Here is a 19,336-nt window from a genome sequence, read left to right as displayed (position 1 = left end):
ATTGGCAGGACCCCCCCCCCCCCTTATTTCTGTTCTGGGATTTGTACATTATTTGTTGTCCCTATACTGTATACAATAAATATAGTTTGATACTCAGCCTCTTGCATCATATATTACCTTCTGTTTGTGTGCTATAAGATTAATCCTTTAGCTATGCTGCACTGCACAATACAGGGAAGGTGTTTTGAAATATTCACATCTTGGATGTAAATAAACATGCAGTTGTTAAAGGGCTGACTACATGTTGAAATTGTCATTCCTGGAAGGTGGTTTGATTAATTTAACCAAAGGTCCAAAATTAATTCTGTCCTCTTAATTAATGCTATAGTGGAAACTAAGAGTGATTGTTTCCTGATGTGAAACCGTGGAACATGGGTCCATTTCACAAAGCCCAAAATGATATGATTTGTTAAGGAAATGATTGTGTAATTAAGAGTTTTGATCCAGAGTAGGCAATACACTTTACATACATTAGAGGGCGTTGTTGTTCTGAAGACTCACAGGATCCCTGCTATCTCAGCTAGATCTGCGTTTCTACTTGTTTGAATCACTAAAGTCTCCAGCCCTTATATTAAAATACAAAGACTCATTTGTTTCTCCACTCCAGCCTTGTGAGGGCCATAACTCCACGAGCCTTCTTTTGCTCAAGAGAACTTCATTTCACAGATGTTACTTAACTGAGCAGCCAAATGAACTCCCTGTGAGCCTGCTCACACAGTGGTTCGATTGTGCTGCCTTTATTTTTGGCATCTTCTTTGCATTTTATATTTCCTTGTGGACATATCTGGAGTCCCTCATATTCCCCCAGACGTCCACCCATACATTCAAAAAACCTCCTTGTTTCTGTGTACAGTATGTATGTTTTATAAAAGCACGCAGATGTTAACTGTAACGTTCAAGATATCGTCAGGGCATTACCGTTGTTAGTTGTTGATGTGAGTCACCATCAGCTGTGTCAGGAACCACATATCCTCAATTGTTTTATTTCACTGCAGTTAATGGAGAGAAGCTTTGTATTATCGTTATTGTTTTGAAGCTCATTCACAGTCTGTCTCATGTCATGCACGGCTCTGCTGTCAGAATACAGTGAGGATTGTTTGTTTGTTATTGTGACAACATAATAGGGAGATTATTGGGCCCATTATACAGTCACTCACATGTATTTAGAATAAATAGGAATTATTTTCATATGAGAAACAGATGTGTATTACACAGCGTTATGTTCATATGAATAACTAGGCTTCTGTGTATGAAAGACAACATTTTATAACAACTAAAGAAATTTGGTGGTGAATGAACCATGGCCCTCCTTCACAAGTATTATTACCAGATGGGCCCCTACAGCCCTGAAAGCACATTTTAAACAGATAAGATAAAAGCCTGTTTTTAAGATGGCTGATGTGTGAAAAACTAATTAATTTGTGTTTAATGAGATTACCATACAGCAACACATGGGGACGTGTAATAATCCATCATAGGAATGCTGTACAGGCCCACCTGCTCATTTCTGCTCCGGGTCTCTCTAGCAGGTTAACCCGACCACAGTTTCTTCACTATCTCCTGATCATTTACCCATTATTTGTTTATCTTTGTTGTCACTTAAGAGTACACATTCAACACAACATTTAGCCTGTAATCTGTAACAAAGCAATACACATCATGAAAGTAAGGACAGAGAGAACTAAAATCTTACAATACATACCGGCTGCTGTAAACACATTAAAAACATGGACTAAGATGGTTTTATAAGATATGCACACACTAAATGTAAACAATACTAATTCAGTTGATATCATGTAATTATTTAAGCTTTGTACATTTTCTTAAATTTAAAAATAGTTGATTATTAATTCCACATCATCTGTCTTCTTTAGAGCTCATTTGCTGGACGTATGTATAGATACTCTTCTTGTTTTTAAACCGTAATTAGTATTTTTTTCATCCACACACTGGCGATATATGTATTTGTATTTGTTGGGCTGAATTCTGATCGTTCTCCTCCTTCCTAAACAGTGGTAGTTTCATTCTTGATGTGTGATTTAAAGGAACTTCAGAATGAGCAGCATCCTCTTCTCAGTAAATATAATCCAGTAAGTGCATTACCATGCAGAACACATGTACATACATTACAAAACACAATGTGAGGGAGGGGTCTTCAGACAGAGCAAATCAGCTTAACTTGGAACACATAATGATCGTATGAGGTCAGTCAGCCGTGTTTTGCATCCTCGGTGTGTCCAGCCAGCAACGTCACGTATGACACCCTCCCTCCTTAAATCAGGCCAGCAGTCTGACTGAAACCACTGTGCATCTGGAGAACCTCTGGATCGTCTCCAGAGTTCTGCAAGCTGATGTCACCCTCTTGTGCGTAATGTGGTCCCCACCCTGTTGACAGATCAGATTTCACTCCCCAATGCATGTAAAGATCTTGAGGGAGCATAAATATGTCAGTGGCGGTGTTATCATAAAATTGTTGTTGTTAAAAAATTCTCGAGTTAACAACCGTACTAGAGGTTCTGGAAGTTGTGTAGCTTTGAGTGATGAGTTTTTTTTCTTCTTTTTTTTTCAGTAAACATTTTGACATTTTGACTGTACTTTTGACATAGTTTAATCCTAAATCCTCCGGTAGAATCTGGACAAAGAACCTGTCTGTATTTGCTTAAGACTTTGTCCCGTGGATATCGTCTGAGGAGAGATGTTAGAGACAAGAGAAGAAGACAGAAAAGGTTAAACTAATCACAGATCCCCTCCAAGTATAGTATTACATTCTAGAAAATAGAATAAATAAATAAAACATATTTCTCTATTTGTCACTGAAAACATCTCATGGAGCCCTGTGAAGAAGTCAATTATATGGACTTCCGTTTAACACTTATTCAATGCAATTCCACACAACTTAATAACTGTATAAGGTCAAATGTATTCAGCTTGCCACCACCCAGATAAACAAACACACACAATAGATAAGAAAAGAGGGAAAAACACATCTGAAAGATAAAAGGGTCTGTAATATTTGCTTTTCATGCTTTGTTTTTCAGACATGCTTTAACTCAGATTACCCATGTTAATCATGCTGTTTAAGACACACGTACAAACATTTCAGTAGTAGCTACTGAGTGCAATTTACTAGACATGTTCACATATCAAACACAGGTGTAAGTCGCTTTGGATAAAAGCGTCTGCTAAATGACTGCAATGTAATGTAATGTGTAACCAATTATGATAATAATAATAACAATAATTGCTGCACTGGAAGATTTAATTCATGTTAGTTACACCTGTGTTTTTCCTGCCATAACAAGTCAAAATGTTTGTTATGAAAAAGCCAAACCTTTCTCTTGAATGGAGCGATTTCAACAATTAGATGACGCGTCCAGTAGCTGTGCACATTCCCACACCACTTTTGAAAACTTTGTTTTATGATGATTTATTTTTTTTAATACTGATTTCTCTAAAACGTGGTTCATGCAAATATTAAGATAAGATAAGATAAGATAAGATAAAATAAGATAATCCTTTATTATTTACAGGATTACAGCAGCATAGGGTATAGTGCAAACAAGAGACATAGTAAAATAAAAAAACAAGATAAAATAAAATGAAAATAAAAAACAAGTATTATAAATAAGCAATAAAAAACTGTAAAAAAAATCCACAATAACTGAAATATTATATATACAGACAGAAAAACTATTATAGCTCATATTATGAGTAGATTATTCCATCCAGTGACACTGCAGTGGCCCCCTATAATAAAGGCTATTCCAATCATAAATTGGTGGAGAAAAATAAAAAAAAACATATATTACATAAATTAGTATTAGTTTTTTTCTCACAATGGACTCGAAGTACCACAATGCAACACAGAACAAATATCATCTCCTTTAGTTACGGCTTTGGGTGCTACGCCCCGAGGAGAAGTGGGAGGCTTGCCCCTGAAAGAACTCATTGTAGGGAGGGATGAGAGTGCGTGCGTGTGTGTGTGCGTGTGTGTGTGTGTGTGTGTGTGTGTGTGCGTGTGTGTGTGTGTGTGTGTGTGTGTGTGTGAGGAGCCCCCTCCTCCTTAACTAGCTGGTCAGCAGCGGAGGGATTACTGAAGCCATCTCCGCTCACTGCTGCACACACCGGGAAGGGGGGGAGAGATTGCATTACGCGTGAATCATGGTCGTCGTCATTACTACCGGCTGGGAGTGGAGCCGAAATTGTGCAAGAGACGGATAACAGCGGAGGAAAGGGTCCGTGCGGATCGAGTCAAGTCTCTCCAGGTCTCCGCCGTGAAAATGCCTCCTCACCAGGCGCTCCTCCACCGCCGCAGCAGCCTCTCCTCGGACCCGACGCCTGCCTGCTTTACGTGCAAGAAGTGACCAGGATATAATATTAAAAAAAAAAAAAAAAAAAAAAAAAGAATCTGTGAGGGCGACGAACCAAAAGACGTGCGGATATATATATATATTTTTCTTTTTTTTTTTTACTTTTTGAGGGAGATTTTCTCCAAGTGAGAGAGAGAGAAAGGGGGAGAAAAGTTGGTGAAAGAGGAAAAACATGGGGAACGCAGGGAGCATGGACCAGCACACTGATCTCAGGGGACACAACATGCCTCTGAAACTCCCCATGCCCGAGCCAGCTGAACTGGAGGAAAGATTTGCAACCGTTTTGGTAAGATGAGAAAAAAAAAGAAAGACTTTGTATGTGTCTTCTCTTTGTTCCCCTCCATGCTTCGGTGTGTCCTGGGACGGGCACAGCTGTGTGTGTAGGTTGGACCTCTGTTTGTCCAGCACGCCTGTCCTTTGTTGTTCAGGGGGGGAAAAGGGGTATTCCGAAAAAAAGAAAAGAAAAAAAAAGACACACTTGTGTCTGATGTAATCAGAGAGATGCATGTGTTGCACTGCTAGATTACAAATATGATGGTGAGGTAAAGTCTTATTGATGAAGTTTCTGAGGCTTTTTTTTTTTTTTTTTTTTTTTTTGCCCCAGCATGCTGAAACACATCAAACACACTTTTGGCTCAACACAACATAACAAAATGTACTGTAATCTTCTCACTCAGCATTCTGCTCCTGTAATAGTCGTCGCTCCAGACACCTGCAAGTTAAACATTATTGCTTTTTATGGCAGTTTTTTCCCCCCCTCCAAACCTTTATATGGCTGGCGCTCCCTACTGAAGCTCTTAAGTGCCCAGCATGCCAGCTCCTTTCCAAACATCTGTCACATCATAAAGTGTCAGCGGCGTCTGTCAACAATTATGTTACCTGGGAGTGAACGCTGAACATTCCTGGCGTTGTTGAGAGATCCTCCAGACTTTAAAGTGCCTTCAGGTCAATTAATAGGAGAAGGAAAAGTGTTAATGTGGAGGGTTGACTAAAACTTCCATCACCGATGTGTTGACTGATTTAAGCGTTATTCGCCGTGTTCCCTGGTGCTCTAAAGCATTATTATAGAGGCCATTATTGTGAGTAACAAATGCTGATGAGGAGAATTTCCAGAACACTGCTCCTCAGTCAGTGAATAAAGGGCCTAAACAGAAGAACTGTGCAGCGATGGTGAAATTTGAGAGCTGGCAAAATGTGGGTCAAACGTGATTGTCACCTGGCTTACTGCTCTCATTAACATGATCTCCTCAGTAGAGGGAATTTGACTGGAGCAAGCAGGTCCTTACTGAAAATTGAAATGTTTCATGTTATATCTGTTCACCTTTTGCTGCTTTTTTTTGGTAAAGGGCTTTTTTAAGCCTGTAAGGCCTGTAAGCCCATCACAGAAAGTGGATCAAGTTCAGGTGGAAGTTATTTCATTGTGTTCCAGCGTTTTGTTTTGGTGTGATTGCTGCTTGTCCGACACTGATGAATCCCAGTCTCTAGAGCGGTTTGACGTCACAACGCGGAGGGATTTCTTCTTAATCACGTCTGCATTTAGAATCCCCTACTTTATGTTTTGTTGAGCATTGAGGTTTTCCCCTCTTACATCATGGTTTATGAACAGGAGTCCAGTCAGGGATGAGAGAACGATTAGGATCCTTATATATGTTGTGCAAAGACAAATCCTTATGCTTTTTAGAAGCATAAAAAAAAAACCTACCTGTCTCACTCGAGGATTTCGTGGGCTGTCTGTCAGAAAAGCCGATCCTCACAGCACGTCAGGATCTCCCCCCTGCTCCCTCCCTCCCTCCCTCCCTCCCTCCCCCATGCTGCCAGCATGATGCCTCAGCTCTTGGCGGGATGGAAGCCCTCCAGCGTTTAGAAGAACTTAGCGCTATAATCACAGCGTTTAGTGTTATTTACTGCCATTTAAACCCTAATGTGTCCCGGCCGTGCCTGATGGCAGTTGGCTCCATTGATTGCGAGAGCGAGTGGCACTGTGTGACTCTGATGACCTCACTTTGGTTTGAATAGCGGATGATTAAGATGATACCTCGTCACGCCTCTCAGTCCTCTTTGTATGTACCAGAGCTGGTGAATCAGCATTTAAAGCATACTTGGCTGCTGATCAATGGTGCTTACATCTACTTATTAGTCATTTCTTCATCTGTTCCTTTATTAATTCTGACATACTAAACAGACTATTTTTATTTGACAATTACATATATTTCGGACTTGATGCTAGTTTTCCCTCAACATATTCTCAACCTAGGCGTGACCGAGTAGCAGCAGGACCATTTACCTACCACTCCTCATATGTTTGATCAACAGTTAAGTCCTGGATCCCAGTGGGGGGGGGTCATTTAGATTAAAGGCTTGTGCAGTGTGCGTCCTCATTCACACACTTGCATCACTAAACCCATGAATTTCTCATCAAGCACATACGGTATTTGAATTTGGGTCCATGCTGCTTTTTAAATATTGACTCATGACCTCCATCATTTGAACACATCACATATACAGAAAATGTCCTCATTTCGATTATAAAACGCCCTTTCAAAGAACAAATCAACAAGATCAAGAACCCCTCAACGCATTTGTCGATACCAATGCGGAGCCCCATTTACTGGTTTCGTCTGCTGCTCAGAGTAATACAATGGAGATACCTGGGCTGTTTGTTTTCATATAAAAGCCAATCACTCCCATTCAGTTTTGTACAGTATAAAAAACAATTTCCACCAACTTGTGAAAGGTTTCATCCCAATAAACTAGAGCTGTCCTCCACCAAAGAAAGTCTTAGTTGACTAACACTCATACAGCTACAGATGACTCAACAATAAGTTGAGTCAACTCTAGAAGAATCACATGAGATGTTGTGTTTACCAGAGATGCGCTCATACATTCCTAGGAACTCATTCATTCAGTATGAAAAATGTCTACGTTTGTTTTCTGTGCACACAAATACATATTTTACTACACTCTGACTTGGGTTACGGGAAAACAGTAAGAAACAGAAGTCCCCACCAGGCAATAACATTTTGTGCCACGTCCATGTTTTCTTGTTTGTCTTTTTACAGAGAGTGCTTTATTTTAAGCCAGTTTAAAGTATTTATATGAAACAAAACCTAGCACAAAAACTATTTACTTAGCATATATATGGTGTGCATTTTCCAAATGATGTATATTTAACACAACCAAGCATAATTTAAACTGACTTCAGCTCATTCAAAGCTTGTAGCACACCTTGCTGGATAAGGCTGTGTGTGCTATCACACCAACATTCCTCAGCATGCATATCAGTTTTTCCAGTCTGATATTTGAACTCAGATTGTCTTAAAATCATGATTGGTAATCTGGCTATTTACAATTGTAGTACCACTTTCTTTCATTGGGGTTTACTGCTTCCTGAGTCGGCGTTTTCTGCTAAATGAAAAGCTCCCATTGAAGTGTCTGTCTCATGAATCCCTTGAGACACGGGCTGATCTTCGAAATAGACTTAGGCTAATTGTTATGCAAGGCCTCCACCGCGATAAGAGGGGCTAATTCACATGTGACCTTGGCCATGAAGTGAGGTGTAGTTAAAAACTCAAATATTCATTGTTTCAAGCACTATACAGGAAGGATTTCCATGCAGGTGAATTTATTCATTTTTTATGTTCACAAGTTTTTTTTAAAAAGCAGTTCCTGCTCTTTGCTTTGTGTGTCTTGTAAATGCTGCTGGTTGAAAGTGTTTTGAGGGCTAAGCGTTTTTCCACACCAGGGGAAATGGCTCTGCACTCCAGAAAGCATGTTTGCAAGTCTTCCCCTCTCTTGAGGTTGCCATAGTGTTGGAGACACAAGTCTACAAGAAGAAGATGGGTCACACATGATGATGAGCCAGTATCAGGCCAGCCCCTCTTTGATGTTAACTCCTACACTGCACAGCGCTGACATCCCAGTGAATCGACTGGTCATATCAACATCCCAGTAGATCAATCTACTCTGCACTTATTGCCTAGTCAATCCAACACTGTCATTCAGCCACACATTCGAGGCTATAAGCATCTTTTCAAAGTGGCAATTATGTGTCTTTGCCTATAAGTGCACACTGGCTAAAAGCATGTGAAGTGACTGCAGTCAATCTCCGTGAGTCACAAGTACAGTATGAGCCGGTCTGTATGCTTGATCCTGAACCACAGGAAAATTACTCTGTGCAACAGGAATCCAGCTCAGGCCTCAGCTAGCCACAGAGCTGACATCAAATGAAACGTACCCACATCCAGAACACCATCCACTTCAACCATAGGTCTGTCAGTGTTTGCTGAATATCCTCGCTGCCGTCAGGGAGGGAGAGAAGTTAGCAGCCATTACTTGCTCAAAATGCCATATGGGGACTACAGGCTTAGCTGTTGTTGTAGCTGCTCTTCTTAATAGTCTGTCCAGATTACATCTAAGCTACTTTGTTCAAAGGCTGCTGAAGCACCCTGAGCTGCTGTTATTTGTGCCGCGAGGCCCTGCATCTGAAATCTACTCCTTAGATTAATCACATGAGTAGCCGTCACGTTCAGCTGAAGTGTAATTTGTCACAGTGGCGGTGTGTCAGATGTGTGCGTGATGTTCAGCTTATGCCTCAAGGCAGCTTTGAATATTTGCTTTGTCATTGTTTCCGGCATCATGTTGTTGTGGAAACATGCCAGTTTTTGAATTCATTATATACATCAGACATGTAGGTGTATATTATGGGTGGCATATTAAAGAATAAAAAAACTGAATAAATGAGTGGATAAACACAAGAGATGAAGATGTTTTCAAAACAGAGCATATGGAGTGGCTGAATAGTTTTGTTAATAAAGTAATAAGAATCATGTACACTGAGCTGCCACCACATCTCATCTTGTGATTCGTCTCAAAGCTACCAACTGTACTTTTTTAGCCTTTTGTGCGAGCACAGTGATCCATCCATCTCCTACAACGCTACATGGGGACACAGGAAGTGACTAAGCTGACCCTCCTAGTTTTTCCGTGCCGACTCTTCTTCATTAAAAAGCAGGACAATGGGTATTCTCTGAGGAGCAGAGGGTGAACACTGGCTGAATCCCGTGCAGCAGGCATGGAAAACAGAGCCACTCTTTATTCTCTGGAGGGCCCAAGACGGAGCCTGGCACTGGACCCAGACCCGGCAGGCTGCGAGAGGCCACCACACATACCCAAAAATGTGTGTGTGTGTGTGTGTGTGTGTGTGTGTGTGTGTGTGTGTGTGTGTGTGTGTGTGTGTTTGTGTTTGTGTGTTTGTGTTTTCTGCTGTAGTCAAAGCCCTGGGATGCTCAACCACCAATTAGCCGTAACAGAGCTGAACACGAAATGCTCGGGGAGCGACGAAATGTTCTCCTGCAGCGACTGTGCTGCTGGGCTTCCCGGTCTCTCAGTAGACATGTGGGGTGCTGCGGTGCTGAGCGATAATGTTCTGCTCAAACCCCAGAAGAGAAGCCTGGAGGGTCAGCTGATTATGTGGGAACAGGTCCCTCTTGGCTGTGTGCGGGCACCGCTGAGTTGAAATCACTGGGGCTTCAATCACTATTGTTGTTCCCAGTTCAGTTTTGACATCCGCACTTTTTCGGGGCGGTTTGGTTTTCTGCCCTGCAGCGAGGGTGACAGCGAGTACTGCCCAAGCAGAGCGATAAGATGACTCTTAAATCAGAGGGTTTTCAGAAAGATCATTCCTGATTACAACAGTCCCTGACCCTTGTTTGGGTGCTACAGTAATAAGAAGAGTCTCCAGAGGCTTAGTGTCCTTCTGTCTCAGCAACCATAACGCAAAAGAAGAATGTTACTGAATGCCAGCCATCAATAGAGACTGTTTTGAAAGAAAGAGAAACTTTCCCCAACAGCTTTTTGTCGTAACTCCTTAGTAAAGCTTTAGTGCATGTTGTTTCGTTCTTTGCCATGAATATCTTCGCGGTAGGTCTTCCTGAGTAAGGAGCAGGTGTACGATAATGCAGCTCGGAGCAGGCCAGCTCTGTCCTTTTCATGTCGGTCACAGCCAGTTTCCAGTGTTGTCCAGCAGGACCGGTCCAAAGGGGCCACACAAAAGAACAGGAGGGTCACTGCTCTGTGGAGAAGTGCATTATGGTCGGGATCTGTCCCGGCTCCAAGGTGGCAACTGGGCTAATAAAATGAGATTGCTCGGCCAAAGTGCCGCACAAGAGTGGGTGTTGTGTTATGAACTGTTAAGAATCAGTTGATACTCATTGTGTTGAGCCAATTCCAGAGAAGCCTTCAAACATCAGTGTCATTGTGACAAATTAGTGGTGTGTTGTGGCTTCAGGATCAGCGTTATCTTGTGGTATTAGTATTATTATTATTTATCTTTTAGGGGCCTTGAGCAATGTTAAGTATTTTTACAGTCTGGCATTAGGCCTCCTCTGTTCTGCAGAAAACCTGTTTCCAGTCTGTTGACTTACTTACTGCTGTTTGCTGTATCTGCACGATGGGAGTTTTTGACGACAGTGTAATCACACGGACAAATAGTCTCAGCTGATGTTTTGAAGTTGTTGGAACAGAGAGTTTATCAACTACATTTAACAACCTTGTACATTATCAACGCTATGTCTGCACACTTTCCTGCATGTTCGATTTACAGCATAACACCATATTCTCATGCCGGACTTGTGGTCTCATATTTTTGTATTTGAAAAGGCACAGAAGTTCCCTTTAAAGTAGCCTAGTTTCTCTTAAGACTTTTCTTCCGCCAGAGTCAAAAAGGCAGGTTCTGTCGGGTAACGACTTGCCAGAATTAACATCTGCAGAACAGAATGGGAGGTCCTGTTGCATTTAAATGTGCAGATCACTTAAGTACATTCACATGCAACAGGACCTCACCAGAGTGGGATATAGGCCTCATCACAGCTCCAGACAATGCAGCAGTCTGTTGTTTCAGGCTTTAACGGACAGAAGACGTGCCTCTCACCCTGGACCCCCCACATGAAACCAAAGCAGAGTGGACCAGCCTGAGTGTCATGGGTTAGGATTTAGATTAAGTTATTATGTATTTCCAGTTAAACTCAAATATCCAAAGCAGGGACTTGACAAAATGTCTTCCTGAAAAGAAATTCATTCAGAGGGTCTAAATATTCACTTTTATTGTGTTTTGAAGGCTGTATTTTCTTTTTCCTACAGTGGGGGCTTCAGCCAGTTTATTCAACTGGTATTTGGTTAAAACTGCATTTAAATAATTCTACCACAAAATACAGCAGATCACAAAACTTACTATCGCAGGATCAAAGACTCAACGTCATATGTGAACAGGTAGCATTCAATGAAAAGCCTGTAAAAACTGGTTCATGAGTCACAATGCAGGACGAATGAATAGACGTATCTGTTTCTTATATACTCGTGAGTAGGTTCAGTCAAGGTTTAGCTTTGACAAATTGGACAATGAAAACCAAAAATTGGAATTGGGCCAAATTGCCTAATAGGCACTTTGTCCTCACTGTATCTGCGTGATGCACTTCTTTCTGGCCCTAAGGACTGCAGTTGTTTTTCTTGATTTGTTTGTTGACAAAAAAGGTAGTAATGAGATCAGCGACCATGTCTTTTTTTTTTTTTATTTTTTATAAAACTCCTTTTCAGCCATTCTACATTTCATCACAATACAGAAACACATTTCTGTGTTGGCCACCTGCAATCCAGCTCATCTCATTAGAAGAAGTGCATGCTCTCTTTGTGTTGGAGAGATGATGTTTTCCGATTTAAAGGAAATGCTCACATTTTATTTTCCACCCTGTATGAGATGTTGTATTGAGTCTGTTATGGTTATTTGTTGTCGTCGTTTCTTTTCTACACTTACTCTAGTATTCTAAAAATTGTATGGGTTGTATTGAGGAGACAGTCGCTTGATTTTGGCCTCAATGCAGCAGGAGGAGGAGATGTTTACTGTTCCACAGAAACCATTCCAGCGTAATGAGTCTAGATAACATCTCATTGTAGTTGTTATGTAATATTGTGCTACATCAAAACATTCCCATAACATAAGAGAAAATGCCCCCCAAAACACAGAAAAAAGGATACATTTATTACATATCCAAAAGGTGTATTGGGAAAGTTTTGGTCACAGAATCACCATCAATATCATCACTTTACAGTTGGGTGTGTGGTTGTCATGGGATGTTTTAGTTAATAGAAGATGGCTTAAAAGCTTGAAAGGATTATACTTAGCAGCATCATTGAATTAGCCAGCCTCCTTTTTTGTGAGCTCATAAATTGCCTCTTCATCCCACTGCCACCTACTAAAATAAAGTTTAATGTTGTACAAATAACAAAAGTTTAACCGAAGGTGTTTTCTTCCAACCTCTATGTACCAAATTTCAAGTAAACCAATGATTTCACTCAATAACACACTGCATTTACACTCCATTGTTTATCTTACAGATAAACAACTTTTCCGATTCATATTCTTTTTTCGCTTGAACTAGAACATGGACTCCACCCCAGTCCGGACACTTTCGCAACCTCTCAACATCTGGCCTGGCTGGAACTCATCTGTGTTCATGTATCACTTGTTTTGTTTGGACAACTTCCTGCTGCTCCAAACCATCTCCATAAGGTTTTCGTTATTTGGATAATGTCCAGCATGAAAGCCGTCCTGTATCAAGCCAAAGTGTTTTTACCCACAATGTAAACATTGCACCAGCCTTTTTTTTGCAATGTACTGTGTTTGCAACTAGTAACGTCTTTTTAATGTCTACCCTCGAAGATATATGAAACAAAAGTTGTAACAGTGAGGCTTGGCTTTACACCAACATTTTTAAATATTTTTGCACAGAGGAAGTCACATTTGATTCCTCCCACTTGCAGCTGCTGTATTCCGTGTGTATCCCCCTTAACTGTGTAATTTATCATAAACAGTATGATGTTGCACGTTGAGGCGCACTGTTTGCATTTCCAGAAAGTAGTTTGATGACAGTAGGGACGGTGTGTTGATAAAATAACACCAATGAGGTGATACCTTTCACCGAGAGGAGCTGTTGATGAGCTCCTGTTAGTGGATGTGAGCTTGAGCGATCATACTGTCCTCGCACTGAGGTAAATGAAAGGAATTTCATCGGAATGTGCTCGTAAGGAGGGGGAAGATGAGAGGCCGGGCTCAAACATTTGAACTCGCCATTCAGTCGAGAGGCATTCCAGAGAACAGCTTCACAAACATAAACACTACTGTCCTGATGGAGGGGGCTGCTGAGCCTGAGCAGAGGGTCCCGCGGATTACAAAACTAATCTGAGAACAGACAGGGGGACACCTGTGCCCTCAAAGAAACGCCAAGGATTACGGATCCACGCTGCGCTAATGAGGGGAGGACAGCGCCGTTTGGATAGCACAGGCCTCAGGGACGTCCTACTCCTTTCTCCCTTATGTAGGCACTTATCGCTGCCTTCTTCCACTATTAAAATTATTTTAATTTTTATATGTGTGAGCTGCAGGGCTCCTTCACTTCCCTGCAGGGTTAACGAGAAGAGAACCAGTCACATATTGGTACACCCGTGGAGGTGTTTTACAACTCACAGAGTGGCCTGCAGCGGCTAACCTCGTTATGACCGTGTACATGCCTTGAAAACATAGAACACCCCAGTGACTGATGAAGCAAGCATTGGAACAGAACAGTACGTACAGCATCCAGTCATTTCCGGCATATTGAGCAATTTGAAAATATTTGTTAGGACTAGTCATCAATAACTGATGCAGTCAGAAGTTTGCTTGTTGCGGCCTGTAGTCCTTTGTCTGTTCTGCTCATTTTAAAAGACAGCGAGAGGTATCTAAGAACACTTATACGTTAGAGGTTGGAACATTGTTTAGAATGATGCAAACTGGGTGTTGACAACAGGAAGAAATGGAATCTCTTGAGATCATTAGTTGGACTTTGCCACGTGTCATATTATTGCCTATAAGAGAGGAGAAAACATACTTCTGGGTCTGCTGTGGAGTTTCTTTCTGTTTGTGGTGCATTAGCATAGAAAAAGGTAGAGCTGGAAGAAAGAGGAGAGCGTGGGTGTGCCTCAAGCTCATTGTAGTCCAAGTCCCTAAGGACAAATTAATCCCTCTCTGAAAGATATCTAACAGGAGGCTGGGTAGCTGAGAGGCACTCCACTGCACACTTTTATCTGTTTCTTTCTCTTGTTAATGTGTATTATATATACATTAGAGAATGTTAACACAGTGAAGCTTGGGCCTGTTATCAATCACCTAAACTACATTTCTTTTAAGTAGTTTACTTGCCATAATAGGTTTGTGTTTAGATTGTGTTGAAAAAATGGGGCATGAACCGGGAGCTTAACTCACTCATTCACTTCCACCTCCAATTTTGGACTTCACTTTATGTCATCAGCTCATCACATTTATTCCAACCCCTCTGAAAAAAAACTTCTGTTGAGTGCACTCAAATCAAAGTTGATATTATGTTCAAGGGCACTTATAGAAAGTTTTCTTCAAGAGTCAAGTGATGATGTGAAACCCAGGATGTGGAAGATAACAAAGCGTCCACTTTGCTTAGTGTTCTAGAGTTGTATTCCTGGTGATGTACTTGATGAGTTTTCTTACAGTAAGTGCACACACTGTCTGCAAGAAGATCGGAGGCATAGCCCCTCTGACAGGCAGCATTAGAGGAAAATGAAAGATCTGAAACATCAACACCACAGCGTAAAAGTCAACTTGTGTTCGGCAACCCTGACAATGACCTTTAGCATATCAGCCACTGGTTCTTGCATTCCTCCATGGTGAAGGGAGATTCTGAAAAAAAAAAAGATGAAAATGGAGTAAATCTTTGATGAATCAAAGTAAATAGAGGATAGTTTTAACAACAGCAAAACTAGTTTATATCAAAGACATTTTGAAATAGTTTTGCAGATTTTTCATTCACCATGTAGGCGTACGCAAAAAATGTAAATACAAACTTTTTTGCTGTGCATTTAGTTTGTACCAGTTGTTTGACCTGTTTGACGTCTTGGTCTGAGCTGGTCTGGCAACATTTTACTCAGAAACGTAGAGACAGGTCAGGAGGAACATACATGTATAAGTGTGACTGTACTCATTTTGTACTTGGATCAGTTTACACATCTACGCTTATAGAATATTCCACTTAGACTCCGCGCTATTAAAATGGATAGCTTCTCTGTTTGGGTTAACATAGTCTACATCTTTTCCAAGTAACAGCACCTAAAGCAGGCACTTCATGTGGGCCGTGTGTTTGCTTTTATAGCCAGCTGTGCTGTCAAGGCTGTGCCTCCGCAGACCTCCTGGAAGGTAGCGGGTGGTTGGCGGGCTTTGAGCCAGCTGTCTATTTTTACTCCTTTTATGACTCTAACTGCCGACTGAGAGGATACGTGCACACTAATAAGTCCTGTCCATATTTCTCAGCCTTTTGGCCCGATGTGAGTTAAACATTGACATTTATTGATATCAGTAGCAGCTGTTAAAGTTAAGCTACTGATTGTAGTATTTACACGTTTTTTGGCTGGTCCAATGTGGCATATTTTAGCTGCACCACGGCGTGGTGAGATGTGATCACAGGCGTTGACACTAACCACTCTCACCTGGGTTCTTGTCAACCTGCTTTGGAGCAGAGAGCCAAACCCTAACAGCCCACACTAATGTCGAGGCTCTGTGATTGCATGAACCATATGACTGCGTGGCTTGTTCCAACGTAAGAATAAGGTGAGGAGTGTTTGACTGAACATACAAATGTTTCCATGTAAAGTGGTACTTTTTGGATAATTGGTTTGTGACTGACTTTACAATATAAACAATGCCTAATAGTATAGTGCATCAAATGCTGAGTGTGTTTTTTTTATGAGCATCATTTTGCCAAGATGTATTTGTAAGGCTGAGATGACGGAAACATTACACACACACACACACACACACACACACACACACACACACACACACACACACACACACACACACACACACACACACACACACACACACACACACACATACACACACACACACCACACTTACAAAGTCACACACTTATATGCCTCTTACAAAGTCTGCAGCTTATATGGCTTTAAATCAAGTTTATTATCCATGCCTTTTAAGATATACAGCGCTTTCTTTGGTCGGGTGTCTTTGTAATTATCTTGTGTAGCTCTCCTTTACTCTTACCAAAAAGGCTAGAACTGAGTTTAACTGGCAAGAAGGAACCAGGTTTTTTTTATATTTCCGATAAAATACTGCAACCATAATTATCTGCCAATAATCCACTTATCCAATACTATTTTTTCCTTTTTGATCTATGAAGTTATTAATTAATGCGAAATTAAATGCACTTTGCTTAAGATGGGTATCTATAAATAATGACCTGTGGTGTTTTCTGTTTGCTATACATCAGGGGGAGTCTGCCATATGTGAGCCCCAAAACTGGAGTGGTTTAGAGTCCAATATAGGATTCATGTTTGAGCTCAAACTCACAGTTGTTGCCTTTTCCAAACATGTTTTACAAAGAAATTCCCTCACTTGCAGTGGGACAGCTGCTCTGGAGATAAAATATCAGATGTTGACGTGTTGAAACCCCACATTTCACAGAAAGAGGGTGGATCACCCAGCACAGTAAATTCCATGATATCCGCCCCTTAGAGTTAAATACATATATTGACATTGACATTTGTCACTAGTTTTAAATCAGACTGTAACTATTTATTCTGCTATCAGATCAAGTGTTTCAGGCTTGTTTCAGAACAATACTGATACTGCATGTTGGATCAGTGCATCCCCCTGTTACTGATGGCAAACCATGTGATCATTTTGTATTTAGCATGATTCGTCGGTGCCCCTTGAATGGGTCAAAATCCTCCTAATGCGGGAAATTTTGGTGCGTGCGTATCGTCAGGGTGGTCTTCCATCAGGTGTTGGTGAAAAGCTGCCCCACTCTCCACAACATCAGCCCATTAATACCACAGATGAGCACACACACACACACACACACACACACACACACACACACACACACACACACACACACACACACACACACACACACACACACACACACACACGCAGAACTTCTGATGTTGTAGACGTAGGGTAACTTGACCCCAGCGAGCTGAGTGCCTGTCACAGCTCATTAGCGTTGGGATGAAATGAAGGCTGGTAGAAGTGGCTCTTTGCTTTACTTGGAGTCTCACCAAGCAGGAAGCCCGCAGCTCAGTGCACCCACAGCGACTCAGCAAACCACCAGTCTGCAGAAGCACAGCACCTAAATCAAGCACCTACATCATTACCTCAAACCATTTGAATCCAGGCCAACAGCTCTCCAATATCCTAACATAACAACACAGTCTAGAAGTAACTTAATGATTTACCCTCCTTTAATTTGAGCTTGCAATCCACAAAATGTCTGTTTTTACTTTTCTGTGTAAAAAACACTGTTAGTGGCTTTCTGTCCTTAAATGTCACACTCTACTCAGGTGTCAGATTGTATTTTAATGTGTTTAGGGAAGGAAAGTGGGTACTAATTCTAGTCATCTGGTTAGCAGCCAGACTGAGTCAATAGAGCCTCTCCGGCTCCCAGTTCCCTGCAGTCAGCACAGCCGCAATCAGCCGGCTGGCAGCGTCTGCTGAATACTAATGTAATTTCCTGCTCGCTTTCGTAGAGACTGGAGCAGCTACACTCTTTGTTTGCACCAAGTGAAACATAACTGCTGTGCTTTAAATTGAGTATGATCCATCTAAAGACATCAATACACATTTAAAGCGAATTGTACTCTTATATTGGGATTTCAATTAATTTTGCAGATTAATTGGCAAACCTGTGGAGGAAATAAATTGAGCTTCATGAGTGTCTGTTTAGAAAAGCAAACATATTTAACTATAGAAGGGACAGAACATGATAAAATGAACATAATGACAATATCAGTTAGATTAAAGTCTACAAACTTAACGTTAACATTTAACCCCTAGGCTTCCCTTGTTGTTATCAGTTAACTTATTTGTACGAATCTACTGTTGTTTGTCTAAACATTAGTCTTCCTTTTAGGAGCAATAAAGAAACAAAGATGTGTACTTGCCCTATCCCTGCGCCTCCTTAGCATCTCTCTCTGCATTGATTTACTTTAACAAATGCACTCCATTAAAATGATGGATGATTGCATAGATCACTAGCCAAGCCATATGGTAATATACAATATAAAAAATGAAATACTTTTAAAACTCCAAAGCTAGTTGGGGATCGGACCACTCGGTCAGTGTCAGACTCTATCCATGTATTACTTGCTCATGTAAATAGGCTGGATACCAGGATATTCCTCATCCATCTTCCCCTCTCCCCCTTCGAGCTTTGCTGGAAAAATCCAGCAGAGGAAAAGTGGAGTCTGAGCACTGAATGCACTCTGATAAATGATCCGACCCATCGAATGTGGAGAGGAACAGAACCCAAAGCTGAGCGGTGCATGATGGCCACATTTCCCCTTTTTTCTACACTTTAGCAGTGGAAACATTCTCACTAAAACCATGTATTTTATAACTGAAAACTGCAGATGAAGGACACAGATGAAAGACTTAGTGTTTGTAGGCTTGACTAGACAGCTTTTAACTGGCGATGCTGTTTTTTTAGAGGACCTCATACACCTATAAGATTTCATGTTTTAATATGTTTTAATTTCATGTTTTAATATGTATTTTTTTCCTTCTCTGGATTTTTATTTGCCAGTTTGAAGTGTAAGCTAAACAATCTCCAGCTGAGACACACGTTTTATTTCCATTTTTTTGCTGACATATTTGTTGTCTAACCTGTAGGTGGTACGATTTAAGTGCCGGTTAATTGTTTCAAGCTTGTTTTAAGGGCGTGGTGATTCAGGATAAAGAAAAGAGTTGTGTAACACTTTTGGATGATTGGGGCTTATTTTCAGACACATGGGTCAGATTAGATTAGTCCCGAACAACACACACTTTTCAGGAAATCACTCTGAACATCATGAAAGAGGAATATAGTATTTAGTATAATCAGGAAAATGAG

General features: G+C 41.0%; 1 protein-coding gene across 2 annotated transcripts in view; it reads left to right on the top strand.

Annotated features, from left to right (window-relative positions):
* The first annotated feature begins 4,459 nt into the window (after positions 1-4,459).
* Positions 4,460-19,336, top strand: part of fmnl2a (formin-like 2a) — a 46,817-nt gene continuing 31,940 nt past the window's right edge. For both annotated transcript variants that reach the window (XM_054614763.1, XM_054614765.1), the window contains exon 1: positions 4,460-4,656. In XM_054614763.1, coding sequence (XP_054470738.1) covers positions 4,543-4,656 — 114 coding nt within the window. In that variant the 5' untranslated portion in view covers positions 4,460-4,542. The remainder of the gene's footprint in view (positions 4,657-19,336) is intronic.

This window comes from Anoplopoma fimbria, chromosome 16 (assembly GCF_027596085.1).
Source record: "Anoplopoma fimbria isolate UVic2021 breed Golden Eagle Sablefish chromosome 16, Afim_UVic_2022, whole genome shotgun sequence".
NCBI classification, from domain to species: Eukaryota; Metazoa; Chordata; class Actinopteri; order Perciformes; family Anoplopomatidae; genus Anoplopoma; species Anoplopoma fimbria.
The sequence above is the reverse complement of the archived record's forward strand: the minus strand, read 5'-3'. Positions and strand labels throughout refer to the sequence as shown.